This window comes from Engystomops pustulosus, chromosome 3, assembly GCF_040894005.1.
Source record: "Engystomops pustulosus chromosome 3, aEngPut4.maternal, whole genome shotgun sequence".
Taxonomy (NCBI): Eukaryota; Metazoa; Chordata; class Amphibia; order Anura; family Leptodactylidae; genus Engystomops; species Engystomops pustulosus.
In genome coordinates this window covers 15,921,425-15,940,104 of record NC_092413.1, presented here as the reverse complement: position 1 = coordinate 15,940,104, position 18,680 = coordinate 15,921,425, and the positions used below count along the sequence as shown (strand labels likewise).

At 41.9% G+C, this 18,680-nt stretch overlaps 1 protein-coding gene across 5 annotated transcripts in view; it reads right to left on the bottom strand.

Moving 5' to 3' along the window:
- USH2A (usherin) overlaps positions 1-18,680 on the bottom strand; it is a 493,686-nt gene that overhangs the window by 342,806 nt on the left and 132,200 nt on the right. For all 5 annotated transcript variants that reach the window (XR_011854013.1, XM_072140122.1, XM_072140124.1 and 2 more), the window contains exons 17-20: positions 16,952-17,446; positions 8,962-9,216; positions 8,323-8,492; positions 7,303-7,447 (exon numbers count right to left, since the gene is read on the bottom strand). Coding sequence is in view for 4 of the 5 variants with exons in the window: in XM_072140122.1 (XP_071996223.1) it covers positions 7,303-7,447; positions 8,323-8,492; positions 8,962-9,216; positions 16,952-17,446 (1,065 nt within the window). In the remaining variant the exon portion in view is untranslated. The remainder of the gene's footprint in view (positions 1-7,302; positions 7,448-8,322; positions 8,493-8,961; positions 9,217-16,951; positions 17,447-18,680) is intronic.

Below are 18,680 nucleotides of genomic sequence, written 5' to 3'. Positions count from 1 at the left end.
TTTTTCCATTTTGTTATTTTATTATTTTATCTATTATTTTTTTTTAAAGTTTTAATAGCACTACATTTTTTTTTTACCATAGAACCTTGTTAGGTCATAATTGACTTATTTTATTTATTTATTTATATTTATTTTTTTACCTTTTTATATACAGGCAGTCCCCGGGTTACATACAAGATAGGGACTGTAGGTTTGTTCTTAAGTTGAATTTGTATGTAAGTCGAAACTGTATATTTTATCATTGTAGTTCCCGACAATTTTTTTTTTTGCCCCAGTGACAACTGGAGTTTAAAATTTTTTTGCTGTAATAGGACCAAGAATTATCAATAAAGCTTCATTGCAGACAATTTTAAGCTGATTATTGCAGTCTGGGACTATTTTAAAGCATCCAGAGAGCTTCACCAGAGGTCACAGTGGGCAGAGGGGTCTGTCTGTAACTATGGGTTGTCTGTAAGTCGGGTGTCCTTAAGTAGGGGACCGCCTGTACAGAGTTTGTTTTTTCAATTTTGTTAATTTAGTATTAAACTGTTAATATCACTACATTACGCACATACGCACAAAGAAATAAACATGTACTTACCTCCTCTGACGCTACTGGTGTACCACGCCGGGGTATCCCCGTGCCATACCCCTCTTTGTTTACAGGGGCATGGAAGCTTCTATCCGAGAACTTCCAGGCACTCCGGCATGCCCCCCTGTCACCAAGATTCCGTACTGGGACAGTAGTCCGGGCATAGGGCCTGGAAATAGTGGGAGCTACCGTGCCCCTGTAAACAAAATGGGACAAGGTACAGAGGGACTGTGGTGCCGGACACCGGGATTGTCGGAGGAGGTGAGTATAGGCGGTCCCCTACTTAAGGACACCCGACTTACAGACGACCCCTAGTTACAGACGGACCCCTCTGCCCCCTGTGATCTCTGGTGAAGTCTCTGGATGTTACTATAGTCCCAGGCTGCAATGATCAGCTGTGAGGTGTCTGTAATGAGGCTTTATTGATAATCCTTGGTTCCATTACAGCAAAAATTTTTGAAACTCCAATTGTCACTGGGACAAAAAAAAAAAAAAAATTTGTCTAGAGTTACAATTATAAAATATACAATTTCTACTTCCATACAAATTCAACTTAAGAACAAACCTACGGACCCTATCTTGTACATAACCCGGGGACTGCCTGTATATGTTTATTGCTCTGTGCAGCTCCCCCACCCCCAGGCCATCTCCCAATTTTTTCTTACTCTTGGACAACCCCTTTAAGGACTTCACATAAATACACTTAATAAAAATAGCCACTGTATATGCAGTATATACACAATATCACAAATTATAAAGAGACACTCACTGGGGGTCATTTATCTTATTTCCCCTTTCTTTGAGCTCTTTTTGCTCCTGTTGTGAGTCTATTTTTTGTACTATTTGTCTTTGTCGTTTTGGCTCTTTGTCAAATGCAGGGATTTTTTTGCGCCTTATCAGACGCAATTTGTTGCGCAAATCATACCATTGCCTCTCCTAAGGAAAGGGTCAGGACTGGTGTGTTATTGCGCAATTATTTCTGCCCATATAGACGCCATGTAATGATAAATAGGGCGCAAAAACACACGGCGAATTGAGGTGTAACATTCCAAACAAGCGCAAAATTGTTACAAATGTCGCAAAAATGTTGCACAAATGTCTCAAGTCACTACTTTCCATTTTCTAAGTTTTCCTCAAGTATGGTTTCGTCTGGAAGTTTTTTGCGCCAAAAAATGTCGCAACATTTAGCACATGTGGAATAGAAGATAAATGTGTTGTACTGATGAAAAATGTTTGAAAAAATTGGAAAGTGTCCCCAAAAAGGCGCAAAAATTGCAATGCGTCAAAAAATGTCTCAAACCAGATAGAAAAAAACACAAAGAAAAATAAAGATAAATGACCCCCAAGGACTGCCAGCCCTAGATTAGCATTTTTTAGAACCCAAATTCTTACAAAAATAAAAATATCTAAATCCTTCTTTCAATTTTTTTTTCTCCCCGTCACAGTAACTACCTCTGCCAAAATTCTAACAACAACAATAGCGACACTAATTATAATATTTTATTAATCATTTTATTATTTGCTGTCAATTCATTGATTATTATCCTTTATAACCCATTTTGTTATTTTATTATTTTGTTCATTATTTTTTAAGTATTTTTGTTTACAAAAATAAAAGTGTCTAAATCCTACTTTGATTTTTTTTCCTCCCCGTTACAGTAACTGCCCTTTTTAATTTTTTTACTATTATTCTTTATAACCCATTTTGTTATTTTATTATTTTGCTTATTATTTTTAAAGCGTTTTTGTTTACGAAAATAAAAGTATCTAAATCCTACCTTCAATTTTTTTTTCTTCTCACTGCAATAACTGCCTCTGCCAAAATTCTAGCAACAACAATAGCAACACTAATTATAATATTTTATTAATCATTTTATTGTTTGCTGTCAGGTTTGTCAACTTTCCTGCTTAAAAAAAAAAAAAAATGAAAGCTTTTATGAACTTGCAAAAAAAAAAAGTCTATATATTGCTCCCGCCATATGGGGCTACCAACGACTCACCAACCGAATTTAAGATGCAGCATATTGAGGTGACCATATGTTACATTGCTGTAGAATGGCTGAGTGATTCATGCCCGTCACATTCTAGTATATCAATTAAAGCTCCTTGAAGTCGGCATGATTTGTGTCTCTGTTATTAAACCCTGCTAATTCATCCCACTTACACATCCGTTATAAATCTCTGGGAGAGCCGCTTGATTCATGGCAATCTGGGAGCATGCTACAGCAAATTCTTCTCCTTGTAATTAACAGTAAATTGTTTTACTGCCTCGCAATGAATTTTTCAGTTATATTGCAAATGAACTCCTAAACGCACGGTTATTTCCCAAGAACTGACTTATATCATTAGGTAATTAAAAAGTATCGCTCTAAACCAAAAGGCTTTTCATCAAGAGGAATACAATGTAGCCATAGATTAAGGACAAGGCGATCGCCAAACACCGGATTTGTCAGGGATTTCACTCTATGTACAAAAATAACACAAAAGAAACAAAAAGAATAGGCTCAGCCCCAGACGCTTCCGATACTGTGACTTGGAAAGTTGTTACATTGGGGCAAATTTACTTATCCGGTCACGTCACAATCCCGTGGCGCGTTGTCCGACGAGGATTCGGGTCTGCCGCGATTCACTAAGATTGTGCAACCAAGTTCCTGCATCTGTCACTTCTGCGCCGAGGTCCGCCAGAGTTCACCTTCTTCTTCCCGGTGCATATGAGTGCTTGATCTTGGGACAAAATTCAGTTTTTAAATTCCGCGGTTTGTCCGAAATCCATCGGATTGTGCGACGGCCACGCCCCCTGATTTCTGATGCATGCAAGCCGGCGCCACAATCCGATCGCGTGTGCCAAAAACCCGGGGCAATTCGGCGCAAAATGGAAATAATTGCAAAACCCGACAAAAGTGCGGCGTTCAGACCCTTAGTAAATGAGCCCCAATGTAACCATAGATTAAGGACAAGGCGATCGCCAAACACCGTATTTGTCAGTCATTTCACTTTACGTACAAAAATGACACAAAAGAAACAAAAAAGAATAGGCTCACGCCCCAGACGCTTCCGATACTGTGACTTGGAAAGTTGTTACAATGGGGCAGATTTACTTACTCGGTCCTGTCGCGATCCCACGGTGCGTTGTCCGACAAGGATTCGGGTTGGCCACGATTCACTAAGATTGTGCGCCCGAGTTCCTGCATCCTGCATCTACGCTGAGGTCCGCCGGAGTTCACCTGCTTCTTCCTGGTGCTTGTAAGTGCTTGATCTTGCGACACAATTCCATATTTTTTCCGAAATCCGTCAGGTTGTGCGACGGCCATGCCCCCTGATTTCTGATGCATGCAAGCCGGCGCCACAATCCGATCGCGTGTGCCAAAAACCCGGGGCAATTCGGCGCAAAATGGAAATAATTGCAAAACCCGACAAAAAGTGCGGCGTTCAGACCCTTAGTAAATGAGCCCCAATGTAACCATAGCTTAAGGACAAGGCGATCGCCAACACCATATTTTTCAGTCATTTCACTTTACGTACAAAAATGACACAAAAGAAACAAAAAAGAATACGATCAGACCCAGACGATTCCGATACTTTGATACTTTGAAAGTTGATACATTGTGGGCATGGATCTGGAACTGGATCCAGAATGGGGGAGGAGTTGTCTTAGACCAACCAAATAGGAGGCGGTTTCTACATGAATACAGCAGGTTTCTACTAGTTAGGAACTCTGAATCCCCTTGGCAGGGTCGGCTCCAGGTTTCAGTAGACCACTGGGCATAGAGATCACGTGGAAAAAATTCTGAAACGAAAACTCCTCCTGTCTTCTGCTCCCTAAAATATTCCCTATTTTATCATAGCCCCCTCATGGTTGTTTTATATAAAGTCCCCCTATGGATTCCTTATATACAGCCTTATGTAGGCCCCCCCAGCAGCCCTGGGCCCTGGCAATTGCCCAAGTATACCCAGTGCTGGCGCCGGCCCTTCCCCTTGGGGGCCCGGGTAATGGATGCAAAAAACAAAGAACAAAAAACTAAAAAAACAAAATATTCAGGTCCGTGCTGAAAATTGAATTGTTTGGATCCTCGAATCGAATTGCATTGTTTGGCCATCGGACAACCCGATGAATTCGGACTACGTACGGGATTTAAAATTCAAATTGTGTCACAAGACACGCACTTACATGCCTCAGGAAGAAGAAGTTGAACTCCAGCGGACCACAGCGGGGAAGCGACACATGCAGGATATCGGGCGCACGATCTTGCTGAATCGCGCAGGACTTAATCTCCGTCGGACCGTCCGGATTGGAGATCGCGACAGGACCGGGTAAGTAAATGTGCCCCAATGTTGTTAAATTGACATTCATACATATTACATACATTTACTTACCCGGTCCCTTGGAGTTCCCGAAAGTGCATTGCCCGGCGACAATGCCCTGTGCCGTGATTCACTAAGATTGTGCGCCCGATATCCTGCATGTGCCGATTCCCCGCTCAGGTCCCCGGAGTTCACCTTCTTCTTCCTGGTACATGTAAGTGCATTGGATGCAACACAATTTGAATGTTAAATCCCGTGCTCAATCTGATCGTCCGATGGCCGTGCCCCGAATTCCGACGCATGAAAGCCGGCGCAGCCTCGCCAAAATCCGATCACGTGTGACAAGTGTTTCTTTTGTAAAATAGTACCTACGTTGGCCAGCTGAGTGGTGTGCATTTTTTTGGACTTTTTAAAAGCTCTCAGATGGCCAATTAGTCTAAAATGTGTCTAAACATCTGGATGAGTAAGATAGAAAAGTTTAGTTCAGCTCAGTCGAATGAATAAAGGAGTTGGGAAGGAAATACAGAGAGTCGCAAAGAAATTCACAACTGCTCAAAAATATGAGACTTTTTTGTACTAAGATGAAGAAAAAGCTGATAAATCTCCCCCACTGTTTCCCTGCTGGTTGGACAGGAAGTCATGTGACTATTGCAGCCAATCAATGATCTCAGCAGTCACAGGAGGCAGAACAGTGATGATGTTGCCTTTGACTGGCATCAAAGGTGGCCTGGAGGGGGGGGGGGGCTACAAACAACAATGGAAAACTGAGACAAGGTAAGTACATTTTATTTTTTAACCTTCCCTCTTTTCTGTAAAACTGACCACTTAAAGATGGTCATAAATTTTTTTTTAAAATAACAAATTTACATAATTAATACGATACTGTTGAAAAAAGACACATGTCCTTCAAGTTTAACCAAGCAAAGGATGTAAGGGAAACATTTCTATACTATAACATAAACATCAGGGTTATTTTAATTGAAAAAGGCATCTAGACCCTTTTTGAAGCTCTCTCCTCTCTCTGCTGTGCTCTGCTCCTGAGCTCGGCGACTCCACACATTCACAGTTCTTACAGTCAAGAAGCCTTGTTACCTCTGGTGATTAACCCTTGTTTCCTCCAGGCTGAGACAGTGCCCTCTTGTCTTTTGCTTTGATTAAACCTGGAACAACTTCCCACCATATTTTTTTGTAGGGGCCATTCATATATTTATAAATGAATAATGTTCTCCCTTCGTCATCTCTTTTCCGAGACTAAATAAATCTAATTTGTTTAATCGTTCCTCATAACTTAGACACGATTAAGTTAAGTCTGAACTAATTTATTTCCTTAGGATGAGCCAATTGGACAATAAGAGAATGGGCAACTTTGTAGCAAAAATTATTAATATGAAACTTTTTGATTTACCGAAACCAACCAAAAAAATTAAAAAAAAATTTTGATAAATTGTTTTTTAAATCTCATGGCACTGGTTATGGCACATTTTCTCTACCTGCTCCATTTTTTGATGCATTATTAAGCCTTTCATTCCGAAATAAGAGTCTCTTTGAATTCGGATAGAGCGCGGCACACGTCTCGTGGAGAGCGCAGCTGACTGTAAGTGCAATATGCTAAGTGTAATATTTGAAAAGCCTCAGATCCTTGCTGAGATTACAGCGAGACAGCTGCGAGTAACCTAATGGGATCTAACATTCACCAACGTACTGTACGCAGGCAGCAAAAAACTATCAACACGACATCCTGGGCCTAATCTGACAAAAACGCACAATTTACTTAGCATCAAGTTGGGAATCCGAATCTACATCACATTGTAGTTTGTAAGACAGACAAGACAACCCATCAGCATCATTACCCCACAAGACCCACAGGCAACTCCGACTCAACCAATACAGCTGACGCTCGAGTCTGCCAGGGAGCCAGATGTAACGGCTGCTGGAAAAATATCCAACTCGCATCAGCATCTGTGATCTTAATTGCATTGAAAAAAAGGGGAGAGAGAAGAAAACTGCTCTTATGGCATCAGAGTGTAAGGAAATTATACCTTCCGTATATCTCTTTAAAGGAAATCTACCACCAGGATGAAGGATTGTAAACCAAGCACACTGACATACTGGGGTGTGCCCCTTCTGGCAGGATCTGCTCTTCTTTTAGCTTCTTATGCCCTTGTTTTCAGAAAAAAGGGCTTTCAAAATTATGCAAATGAGCCTAAGGGGCTCATAAGGCTCATTTGCATAATTTTAAATGGCCTTTTTTTGTAAATCTAGGGAATAAGAAGATAAAGGAAGAGCAGATCCTGACAGAGGGGGCACAGACCAGTATGTCACTGTGCTTGGTTTACAATCATTCATCCTGGTGGAAGATGTCCTTTAAGTAGAACAATTAAATTATACTCCAGAGTCACTGTGTATTACAGTGGTTCCTCTCCGCTTACCTGAAGCCAAAGTCCTCCCAGATGAATGTTTGCTTGTCACACAGCCGATCTTATTGCAGAGGGTGACAGTGAAGATGTAGTCCTGATAGGCCTCGAGTCCTGTCACTTCATAATATACTTCATGGCTCTCCGCTACGTACAACACCTGGAGGGAGCGAGACCCAACATGAGAAGATCTTCATCATATAGAGACACTGGATACAAGCTTAGGAGAAGTGTTATAACCCCATCAGCCGTGGACGGGGAGGTGAACAACAATGACTATTTGGTGGGAATGGCTCCTGTCATTGGGAAATATAGGAAGTTCTTGTGTTAAAAGGAGGAAAATTTGGAAACTGAAGAGTCTCGGAGACTGTGACAAGGAACTAATTGTACTCAATATGACAGATTTTGTTGGGTATTCCCAGAATGGAGCATTTAATACATAATTGCCAACAATTCCCTGGAATATTCAGGATGTTCTCAAATAAGCGGAGGACCTCTAGGTGATCCTTAAGTGTTGGGGAACCCCCTGAGCCTAGAAGATCACTCCAACATCTGCCACTATCTTCAACATTTCGGTATGACAAAGAAACTTTATTTGTCGATCATGGACTGAAACAAACCAATCGTATCCTAGAGGGCGTGGTGACCCTAAAGTGGGTGTGGTTTAAAATATGAAATCAATTGGTTATATCTTGCCAAGTATGGGAGAGAACCTACCAAAAATGGTCCAAGGATGGGCATCAAATGAACTGGTTAGAGGGTTATGGGCCCTAAGAGCTCATAAGTCCTCCCTATTTTGCATCTGTACCCCTCCATCTTGAAGGCAGTGGCCTCCTTCAGAAGGACAGGGCTAAAGGAGTTCTGTATACCACCATATACCCATGTATTAGCATCTATGAAACATGCCCAAAGTATTGACCCGTAAACTTAGATTTTTGAGGTAACCCTATATTAACAACATAGAAACAATTCTACGAGATAAATTCAAGACCAAATCCATTGGGCCAAAATTTAAGGGGAGGACAGCGCGCTTACCTCTGAAGACGCTCTCCTATCCGATTTCTCCAAATGGTCCCCAGACACCATGTTGATGGTATAGCCGGTGACTTCTCCCCTTGCAAAATTGTTACCTGGTTTCTCCCAAGTCACGTTTAGAGAGTCTGATGACAGCGGGATCACGGATGGGGGCGGCATGTATACAGGATCTGTCAGGGCAGAACACTAATTATCAACAGGACATGGATGGCAGCACTGGCCCTGATCTCTATGGAAAACTGGAAAGAGTCTGCAGTGCCTCCACAGGACAAATAAGGTATTACACAGATACATAGATAGATAGATAGATAGATAGATAGATAGATAGATAGATAGATAGATAGATAGATAGATAGATATGAGATAGATAGATAGATATGAGATAGATAGATAGATATGAGATAGATAGATAGATATGAGATAGATAGATAGATAGATAGATAGATAGATAGATAGATAGAAGATAGATAGATAGATATGAGAGAGATAGATATGAGATAGATAGATATGAGATAGATAGATAGATATGAGATAGATAGATAGATAGATAGATAGATAGATAGATAGATAGATAGATAGATATGAGATAGATGATAGATAGATAGATAGATAAATAGATAGATTTATAGATATTCTTGCCTGATTCTTCTGTTTTAAATATCACCCACTCTGATGCGATGCTTCCAGCCATGTTACTGGTCACAGTACAGAACTCATATTCCGTGTTTGGCTCCAGGTTCGTGATCGCGGCGTGTGTTACCGGCGGTGTTAATGCGTTTTCATTCTCAGATTCCACCACCTGCTGAGGGTTCAGCCATCCGCTGGCATGGAAGACCCTCCTTTCCAATGTTTGGTGGACGCCTCTCATGTACAGCTCATGCCTTATAACCACTCCTAGAGAGAAGAACCATAATAATACAGGGGATGCATTAGGGTCAGTATTGGGCTAGCCTTAGGGTTAGAATTAGAGTTAAGGTTACCCCCATTGCAACCCAAAGTTAAAAATTTGGAGAAAATGAATGAAACAGGATCTTTTTATACAAATTCTGTATTTTAGAGGTCCACATACTAGTTTCCAGGATAATTGAAGCAACATCGGTTCGCCCAAAGCCAATCAGAAAAAAATCTGGGATCCATTTTTTGCTGGAAAATTGGTAGATTTGTACGGAATCTCTAGCTATTTGCCATTATTTAATGCCTGTAATGATGATTATTATTGAGGCTCTTAGGTCGGGATGAGCGGACTCTTTCAGGTTCTGGTTCACCATGTTCTAACAGACACAATCCTGAAAGTTAGAGTCACCCCCACCAGTTCAGCGAAAAATCTGGGTTAGGGTCAGGCGTTTGGTTTCAACCCCCCAGTAGTAACACCCACATTCACTGCTCCCAAATTGTCACTCCCTTGATGTCATCGCGGAAAGGCGACCCTAGGAAAAATGGTGGCATGCACGCTCCATCTGTATTTATATGCCACTGGAGGCATTGCAAACCCAGACCTCATGCTGAACCAGTAGGGATGACCCTAACTTTGGCGAACCAGAACCTGAAAAAGTTCTCATCACTACCTAAGAGCCTCAATAACAATCTTCTTTATAGGTCCATAACCTAATGGTAAATGGCTAAAGAGAAGCAAATCTATAGAGTCATTCTTAGATTTACTACAAGTGCAATATCAAATCCAAATTCGTTTTGATTCGCTGTAGGCCAAAGTTGCTTCAATTATCCCGGAAACTAGTATGTTACCCCATCTGAACCTCAAAAACACAGAATTTTTCTAAAAAGATCTTGTTTAGTTCATCCCACAATATTGGGCATGGACACAAATGGATTTGCTTATCCCTACTCTTAGGCTAATAAAATCTTCAATTTTCAAAAATCATGCCTTTGATATCCAGGGTCCTGAGTTCGATTCCCTTCTTGGACACATCAAAAAATGTAAACATTTTTTTTCTGTAATGTTTTTAGGCATCTCTCTGTAGTCATAGTGTACTCCAACTTAGAAGAGAGATGCAGCATTTCCTGCTAATAGTATGAGTCCTAAAAGGAGACTGTCACCCAACACTAACAGTTAAAAGTGTGAGTCATAACAGGAGACTGTCCCCATCACTTCCTGCTAATAGTGTGAGTGCTGGCAGGAGACTGTCCCATCACTTCCTGCTAATAGTGTGAGTGGTGGCAGGAGACTGTCCCATCACTTCCTGCTAATAGTGTGAATGCTGGAGGAGACTGCCCCATCACTTCCTGCTAATAGTGTGAGTGCTGACAGGAGACTGTCCCCGTCACTTCCTGCTAATAGTGTGAGTGCTGACAGGAGACTGTCCCATCACTTCCTGCTAATAGTGTGAGTGCTGACAGGAGACTGTCCCATCACTTCCTGCTAATAGTGTGAGTGGTGGCAGGAGACTGTCCCATCACTTCCTGCTAATAGTGTGAGTGGTAGCAGGAGACTGTCCCATCACTTCCTGCTAATAGTGTGAATGCTGGAGGAGACTGCCCCATCACTTCCTGCTAATAGTGTGAGTGCTGACAGGAGACTGTCCCCGTCACTTCCTGCTAATAGTGTGAGTGCTGGCAGAAGACTGTCCTGATCACTTCCTGCTAATAGTGGGAGTGCTGGCAGGAGACAGTCCCCATCAATTCATCCTAATAGTTTAAGTGCTGACAGGAGACTGTCCCCATGACTTCCTCCTAATAGTGTGAGTGCTGGCAGGAGACTGTCCCCATCACTTCCTGCTAATAGCGTGAGTGCTGACAGGAGACTGTCCCCATCACTTCCTCCTAATAGTGTGAGTGCTGGCAGGAGACTATCCTCTAACACTTCCTGCTAATAGTGTAAGTGCTAAAAGGACACTGTCCCCATCACTTCCTCCTAATAGTGGGATTGCTAGCAAGAGACTGTCCCCATCACTGCCTCCTAATAGTGTGAATGCTGGAGGAGACTGCCCCAACACTTCCTGCTAATAGTGTGAGTGCTGACAGGAGACTGTCCCCATCACTTCCTGCTAATAGTGTGAGTGCTGACAGGAGACTGTCCCCATCACTTCCTCCTAATAGTGTGAGTGCTGGCAGGAGTCTGTCCCCTTCTCTTCCTGCTAATAGTGTGAGTGCTGGCAGGAGTCTGTCCCCTTCTCTTCCTGCTAATAGTGTGAGTGCTGGCAGGAGTCTGTCCCCTTCTCTTCCTGCTAATAGTGTGAGTGCTGGCAGGAGTCTGTCCCCTTCTCTTCCTGCTAATAGTGTGAGTGCTAGCAGGAGACTGTCCCCTTCTCTTCCTGCTAATAGTGTGAGTACTGGCAGGAGACTGTCCCAATCACTTCCTCCTAATCGTGTGAGTGCTAGCAGGAGACTGTCCCCATCACTTCCTGCTAATAGTGTGAGTGCTGGCAGGAGACTGTCCTCTAACACTTCCTGCAAAGATAAACTTCCTGTCAACAAAGACAGGGGTGTAAAATTCTAGTAAACCGTTAACATTGTTAAAGACATTAAATGAGAAATTTTTTTTATGTAACAGTCAGATTTGATTTCCAATTTTTCCACACTGAGGTCAAGCCCTTTTATTGTTTAAAATTGATACATTGTAATTTGGGGAAAGTATCAGATGTGACGACAGGATATGGATGCGCCCGATACGGAGGAGACATTAAGAAGATGTCGTTGTGATTTTGCATAAGAAACTGATTAAGAATGGAAATGTATAATGTGATATTATTTCCCTGTGTCATCAGGAACTATTTTGGAAGTGTAGATCATCCGTCCCAAAACAATCTTAATTAACATTGATCGTCATACTAAAAATAATTGCCCTTGACAACCAGGCAAAAAAAAAAAAAAATATCATTATAAAACTTCCTGGTATTGAGAGAAATGTCACCATAAGCAAAGGCGCAGGAGAAGCCCCTCCAGGGCCTGGATACTAAACCTTTGAGGGAACCGAAATGCATCACCACAGACTCATTTGTCTGTAAGAAGAGTCTAATTTGGGGGCTTTTCAATTAATTATGGTTAAAAGTAAAAATGGTAAATTAAGAGAGATGAGGCCGGGGGGAGGGGATTATAATGAATGGACCTTATATCTCCTCATTCTCTCATTTGAGAAGGTCATTCATCAGGGTTGTGCAGTTATGAAGATTATTTTGCTTGTAATAAGCCCCTTTATTTTCTTGGACGCTGTAAAACAAAGTTAATAAAACATCCCATCAGCTGTACATGGACAGTACAGGGATAATACACACAGTGATGACACAGTACAGGGGTAATACACACAGTGATGTCACAGTACAGGGATAATACACACAGTGATGTCACAGTACAGGGATAATACACACAGTGATGTCACAGTACAGGGGTAATACACACAGTGATGTCACAGTACAGAGATAATACACACAGTGATGTCACAGTACAGGGGTAATACACACAGTGATGTCACAGTACAGGGGTAATACACACAGTGATGTCACAGAACAGGGGTAATACACACAGTGATGTCACAGTACAGGGATAATACACACAGTGATGTCACAGTACAGGGGTAATACACACAGTGATGTCACAGTACAGGGGTAATACACACAGTGATGTCACAGTACAGGAATAATACACACAGTGATGGCACAGTACAGGGATAATACACACAGTGATGTCACAGTACAGGGGTAATACACACAGTGATGTCACAGTATAGGGATTATACACACAGTGATGTCACAGTACAGGGATAATACACACAGTGATGTCACAGTACAGAGATAATACACACAGTGATGTCACAGTAAAGGGATAATACACACAGTGATGTCACAATACAGGGATAATACACACAGTGATGTCACAGTACAGGTATAATACACACAGTGATGTCACAGTACAGGGATAATACACACAGTGATGTCACAGTACAGAGATAATGCACACAGTGATGTCACAGTACAGGGATAATACACACAGTGATGTCACAGTACAAAGATAATACACACAGTGATGTCACAGTACAAAGATAATACACACAGTGATGTCACAGTACAGGGATAATACACACAGTGATGTCAGAGTACAGAGATAATACACACAGTGATGTCAGAGTACAGAGATAATACACACAGTGATGTCACAGTACAGGGATAATACACACAGTGATGTCACAGTACAGGGATAATACACAGTGATGTCACAGTACAGGGATAATACACACAGTGATGTCAGAGTACAGAGATAATACACACAGTGGTGTCACAGTACAGGGATAATACACACAGTGATGTCACAGTACAGGGATAATACACACAGTGATGTCACAGTACAGAGATAATACGCACAGTGATGTCACAGTACAGGGATAATGTACACAGTGATGTCACAGTACAGAGATAATACACACAGTGATGTCACAGTACAGGGATAATGCACACAGTGATGTCACAGTACAGGGATAATACACACAGTGATGTCAGAGTACAGGAATAATACTCACAGTGATGTCACAGTACAGGGATAATACACACAGTGATGTCACAGTACAGGGATAATACACACAGTGATGTCACAGTACAGGGATAATACACACAGTGATGTCACAGTACAGGGGTAATACACACAGTGATGTCACAGTACAGAGATAATACACACAGTGATGTCACAGTACAGGGGTAATACACACAGTGATGTCACAGTACAGGGGTAATACACACAGTGATGTCACAGAACAGGGGTAATACACACAGTGATGTCACAGTACAGGGATAATACACACAGTGATGTCACAGTACAGGGGTAATACACACAGTGATGTCACAGTACAGGGGTAATACACACAGTGATGTCACAGTACAGGAATAATACACACAGTGATGGCACAGTACAGGGATAATACACACAGTGATGTCACAGTACAGGGGTAATACACACAGTGATGTCACAGTATAGGGATTATACACACAGTGATGTCACAGTACAGGGATAATACACACAGTGATGTCACAGTACAGAGATAATACACACAGTGATGTCACAGTAAAGGGATAATACACACAGTGATGTCACAATACAGGGATAATACACACAGTGATGTCACAGTACAGGTATAATACACACAGTGATGTCACAGTACAGGGATAATACACACAGTGATGTCACAGTACAGAGATAATGCACACAGTGATGTCACAGTACAGGGATAATACACACAGTGATGTCACAGTACAAAGATAATACACACAGTGATGTCACAGTACAAAGATAATACACACAGTGATGTCACAGTACAGGAATAATACACACAGTGATGGCACAGTACAGGGATAATACACACAGTGATGTCACAGTACAGGGATAATACACACAGTGATGTCACAGTACAGAGATAATACACACAGTGATGTCACAGTAAAGGGATAATACACACAGTGATGTCACAATACAGGGATAATACACACAGTGATGTCACAGTACAGGTATAATACACACAGTGATGTCACAGTACAGGGATAATACACACAGTGATGTCACAGTACAGAGATAATGCACACAGTGATGTCACAGTACAGGGATAATACACACAGTGATGTCACAGTACAAAGATAATACACACAGTGATGTCACAGTACAAAGATAATACACACAGTGATGTCACAGTACAGGGATAATACACACAGTGATGTCAGAGTACAGAGATAATACACACAGTGATGTCAGAGTACAGAGATAATACACACAGTGATGTCACAGTACAGGGATAATACACACAGTGATGTCACAGTACAGGGATAATACACAGTGATGTCACAGTACAGGGATAATACACACAGTGATGTCAGAGTACAGAGATAATACACACAGTGGTGTCACAGTACAGGGATAATACACACAGTGATGTCACAGTACAGGGATAATACACACAGTGATGTCACAGTACAGAGATAATACGCACAGTGATGTCACAGTACAGGGATAATGTACACAGTGATGTCACAGTACAGAGATAATACACACAGTGATGTCACAGTACAGGGATAATGCACACAGTGATGTCACAGTACAGGGATAATACACACAGTGATGTCAGAGTACAGGAATAATACTCACAGTGATGTCACAGTACAGGGATAATACACACAGTGATGTCACAGTACAGGGATAATACACACAGTGATGTCACAGTACAGGGATAATACACACAGTGATGTCACAGTACAGGGGTAATACACACAGTGATGTCACAGTACAGAGATAATACACACAGTGATGTCACAGTACAGGGGTAATACACACAGTGATGTCACAGTACAGGGGTAATACACACAGTGATGTCACAGAACAGGGGTAATACACACAGTGATGTCACAGTACAGGGATAATACACACAGTGATGTCACAGTACAGGGGTAATACACACAGTGATGTCACAGTACAGGGGTAATACACACAGTGATGTCACAGTACAGGAATAATACACACAGTGATGGCACAGTACAGGGATAATACACACAGTGATGTCACAGTACAGGGGTAATACACACAGTGATGTCACAGTATAGGGATTATACACACAGTGATGTCACAGTACAGGGATAATACACACAGTGATGTCACAGTACAGAGATAATACACACAGTGATGTCACAGTAAAGGGATAATACACACAGTGATGTCACAATACAGGGATAATACACACAGTGATGTCACAGTACAGGTATAATACACACAGTGATGTCACAGTACAGGGATAATACACACAGTGATGTCACAGTACAGAGATAATGCACACAGTGATGTCACAGTACAGGGATAATACACACAGTGATGTCACAGTACAAAGATAATACACACAGTGATGTCACAGTACAAAGATAATACACACAGTGATGTCACAGTACAGGGATAATACACACAGTGATGTCAGAGTACAGAGATAATACACACAGTGATGTCAGAGTACAGAGATAATACACACAGTGATGTCACAGTACAGGGATAATACACACAGTGATGTCACAGTACAGGGATAATACACAGTGATGTCACAGTACAGGGATAATACACACAGTGATGTCAGAGTACAGAGATAATACACACAGTGGTGTCACAGTACAGGGATAATACACACAGTGATGTCACAGTACAGGGATAATACACACAGTGATGTCACAGTACAGAGATAATACGCACAGTGATGTCACAGTACAGGGATAATGTACACAGTGATGTCACAGTACAGAGATAATACACACAGTGATGTCACAGTACAGGGATAATGCACACAGTGATGTCACAGTACAGGGATAATACATACAGTGATATCACAGTACAGGGATAATACACACAGTGATGTCAGAGTAAGATACCACATTGGTTGTCATACATAGAAGTAAATATTAGTTACATAAATAGTAGAACACACAACGTTGAAGTTATTGTACATTCACTTCACTTTGGTTACCTGTTCCTTCCTCCTGAACACCTGAGGCTACACATACATGTGCCTTTTTCAACCTCAGCCATTAAATGTTACAATGGTGCTCTCCCCCTTTATTTCCATGTGGTTCACATATTTTACCAAATTCTGCTTTCTGCTCAATGAGACACTTGGGATCTCACTCAGTGCACTAATCACAGATAATAATAAAGGAGAACTTACCATTTGGTTGTAGCGGTGGTGACCACTGTAGGTGAAGAGATGTAGAGCTTGAATCTTGGAGCACTGGTGGAGTCTGACCTGCAGGGGGCGCTTGAGCTGTTACCACTGTGATTGGTGAACTTTGGAGACAGCCCTCAGAATTACATATGTGCACTGAAAAATTATATTTGGTGAATGGCATTAAATTTTGGACAGTGACATGTGTGTTGAGGCCTTCGTAGGCGATGGTTGACTCCAATGACCCTTGTGAGGTGAACATTAGTCTAAATGTCTCGACAGGTCCAAGGACATCTGGTACAAAAGTCCAGTTCATCGAAGCCGAGTACTGACCCACAGGATACAATAAGCTCAGTCGTATTTCACCAGTTGGCGCTCCGGGTCGTGTTTGGTAGGTCACATCGGTGCTGCTGACAGATCCATGGACGTTTCTAGCACTGACGTGATATGTGTAGTTGGTGTATGGCTGAAGAGACTCATCGATGTATCTCTGTATACCTGATCCAAGACATAAAGAAGGACATATTTCGTTTATATACACGCCGTAAGGAACAAAAAGTTGCACAAAAAGTCTCATCATGTTCCTTAAGGTGAAGAACAATGCATTGAGTTGCCCATCCCCTACTAGAGCATATCCTGAGAGTTATAGGGGTGCTGAGCACTGACAGAAATATCCAGAAGTATGGGATAGACCGAGTTACGGCAGCAGAGGGAATCACTGTCTGGCCAAAGGAAGACCTAGCTATGTATTCTACTTACCGACTGTTGGAAGATCTAGAAGAACTGGCTCTATTTCTCGAAAGATCAAAATAGTTCCATAAGCAAGGCATCAGATCAATGTTGGACCAAGTCCTCTTGGCCAACATTTGAGCAGCTGACTAGCAAAGAGGTTTGCTAGCACTTTGTTATCTGCTCTCTTATTAGTCTGACCTCAGACTTCTTCCTTATTTAAATAGTTATGTCATCTATTCCACCTATTTACCTACAATAAAAGGTTGTACACTCACCGGCCACTTTATTAGGTACACCTGTCCAACTGCTCGTTAACACTTAATTTCTAATCAGCCAATCACATGGCGGCAACTCAGTGCATTTAGGCATGTAGACATGGCCAAGACAATCTCCTGCAGTTCAAACCGAGCATCAGTATGGGGAAGAAAGGTGATTTGAGTGCCTTTGAACGTGGCATGGTTGTTGGTGCCAGAAGGGCTGGTCTGAGTATTTCAGGAACTGCTGATCTACTGGGATTTTCACGCACAACCATCTCTAGGGTTAACAGAGAATGGTCCGAAAAAGAAAAAACATTCAGTGAGCGGCAGTTCTGTGGGCGGAAATGCCTTGTTGATGCCAGAGGTCAGAGGATAATGGGCAGACTGGTTCGAGCTGATAGAAAGGCAACAGTGACTCAAATCGACACCCGTTACAACTAAGGTAGGCAGAAGAGCATCTCTGAACGCACAGTACGTCGAACTTTGAGGCAGATGGGCTACAGCAGCAGAAGACCACACCGGGTGCCACTCCTTTCAGCTAAGAACAGGAAACTGAGGCTACAATTTGCACAAGCAAATTGGACAGTAGAAGATTTGAAAAACGTTGCCTGGTCTGATGAGTCTTGATTTCTGCTGCGACATTCGGATGGTAGGGTCAGAATTTGGCGTCAACAACATGAAAGCATGGATCCATCCTGCCTTGTATCAACGGTTCAGGCTGGTGGTGGTGGTGTCATGGTGTG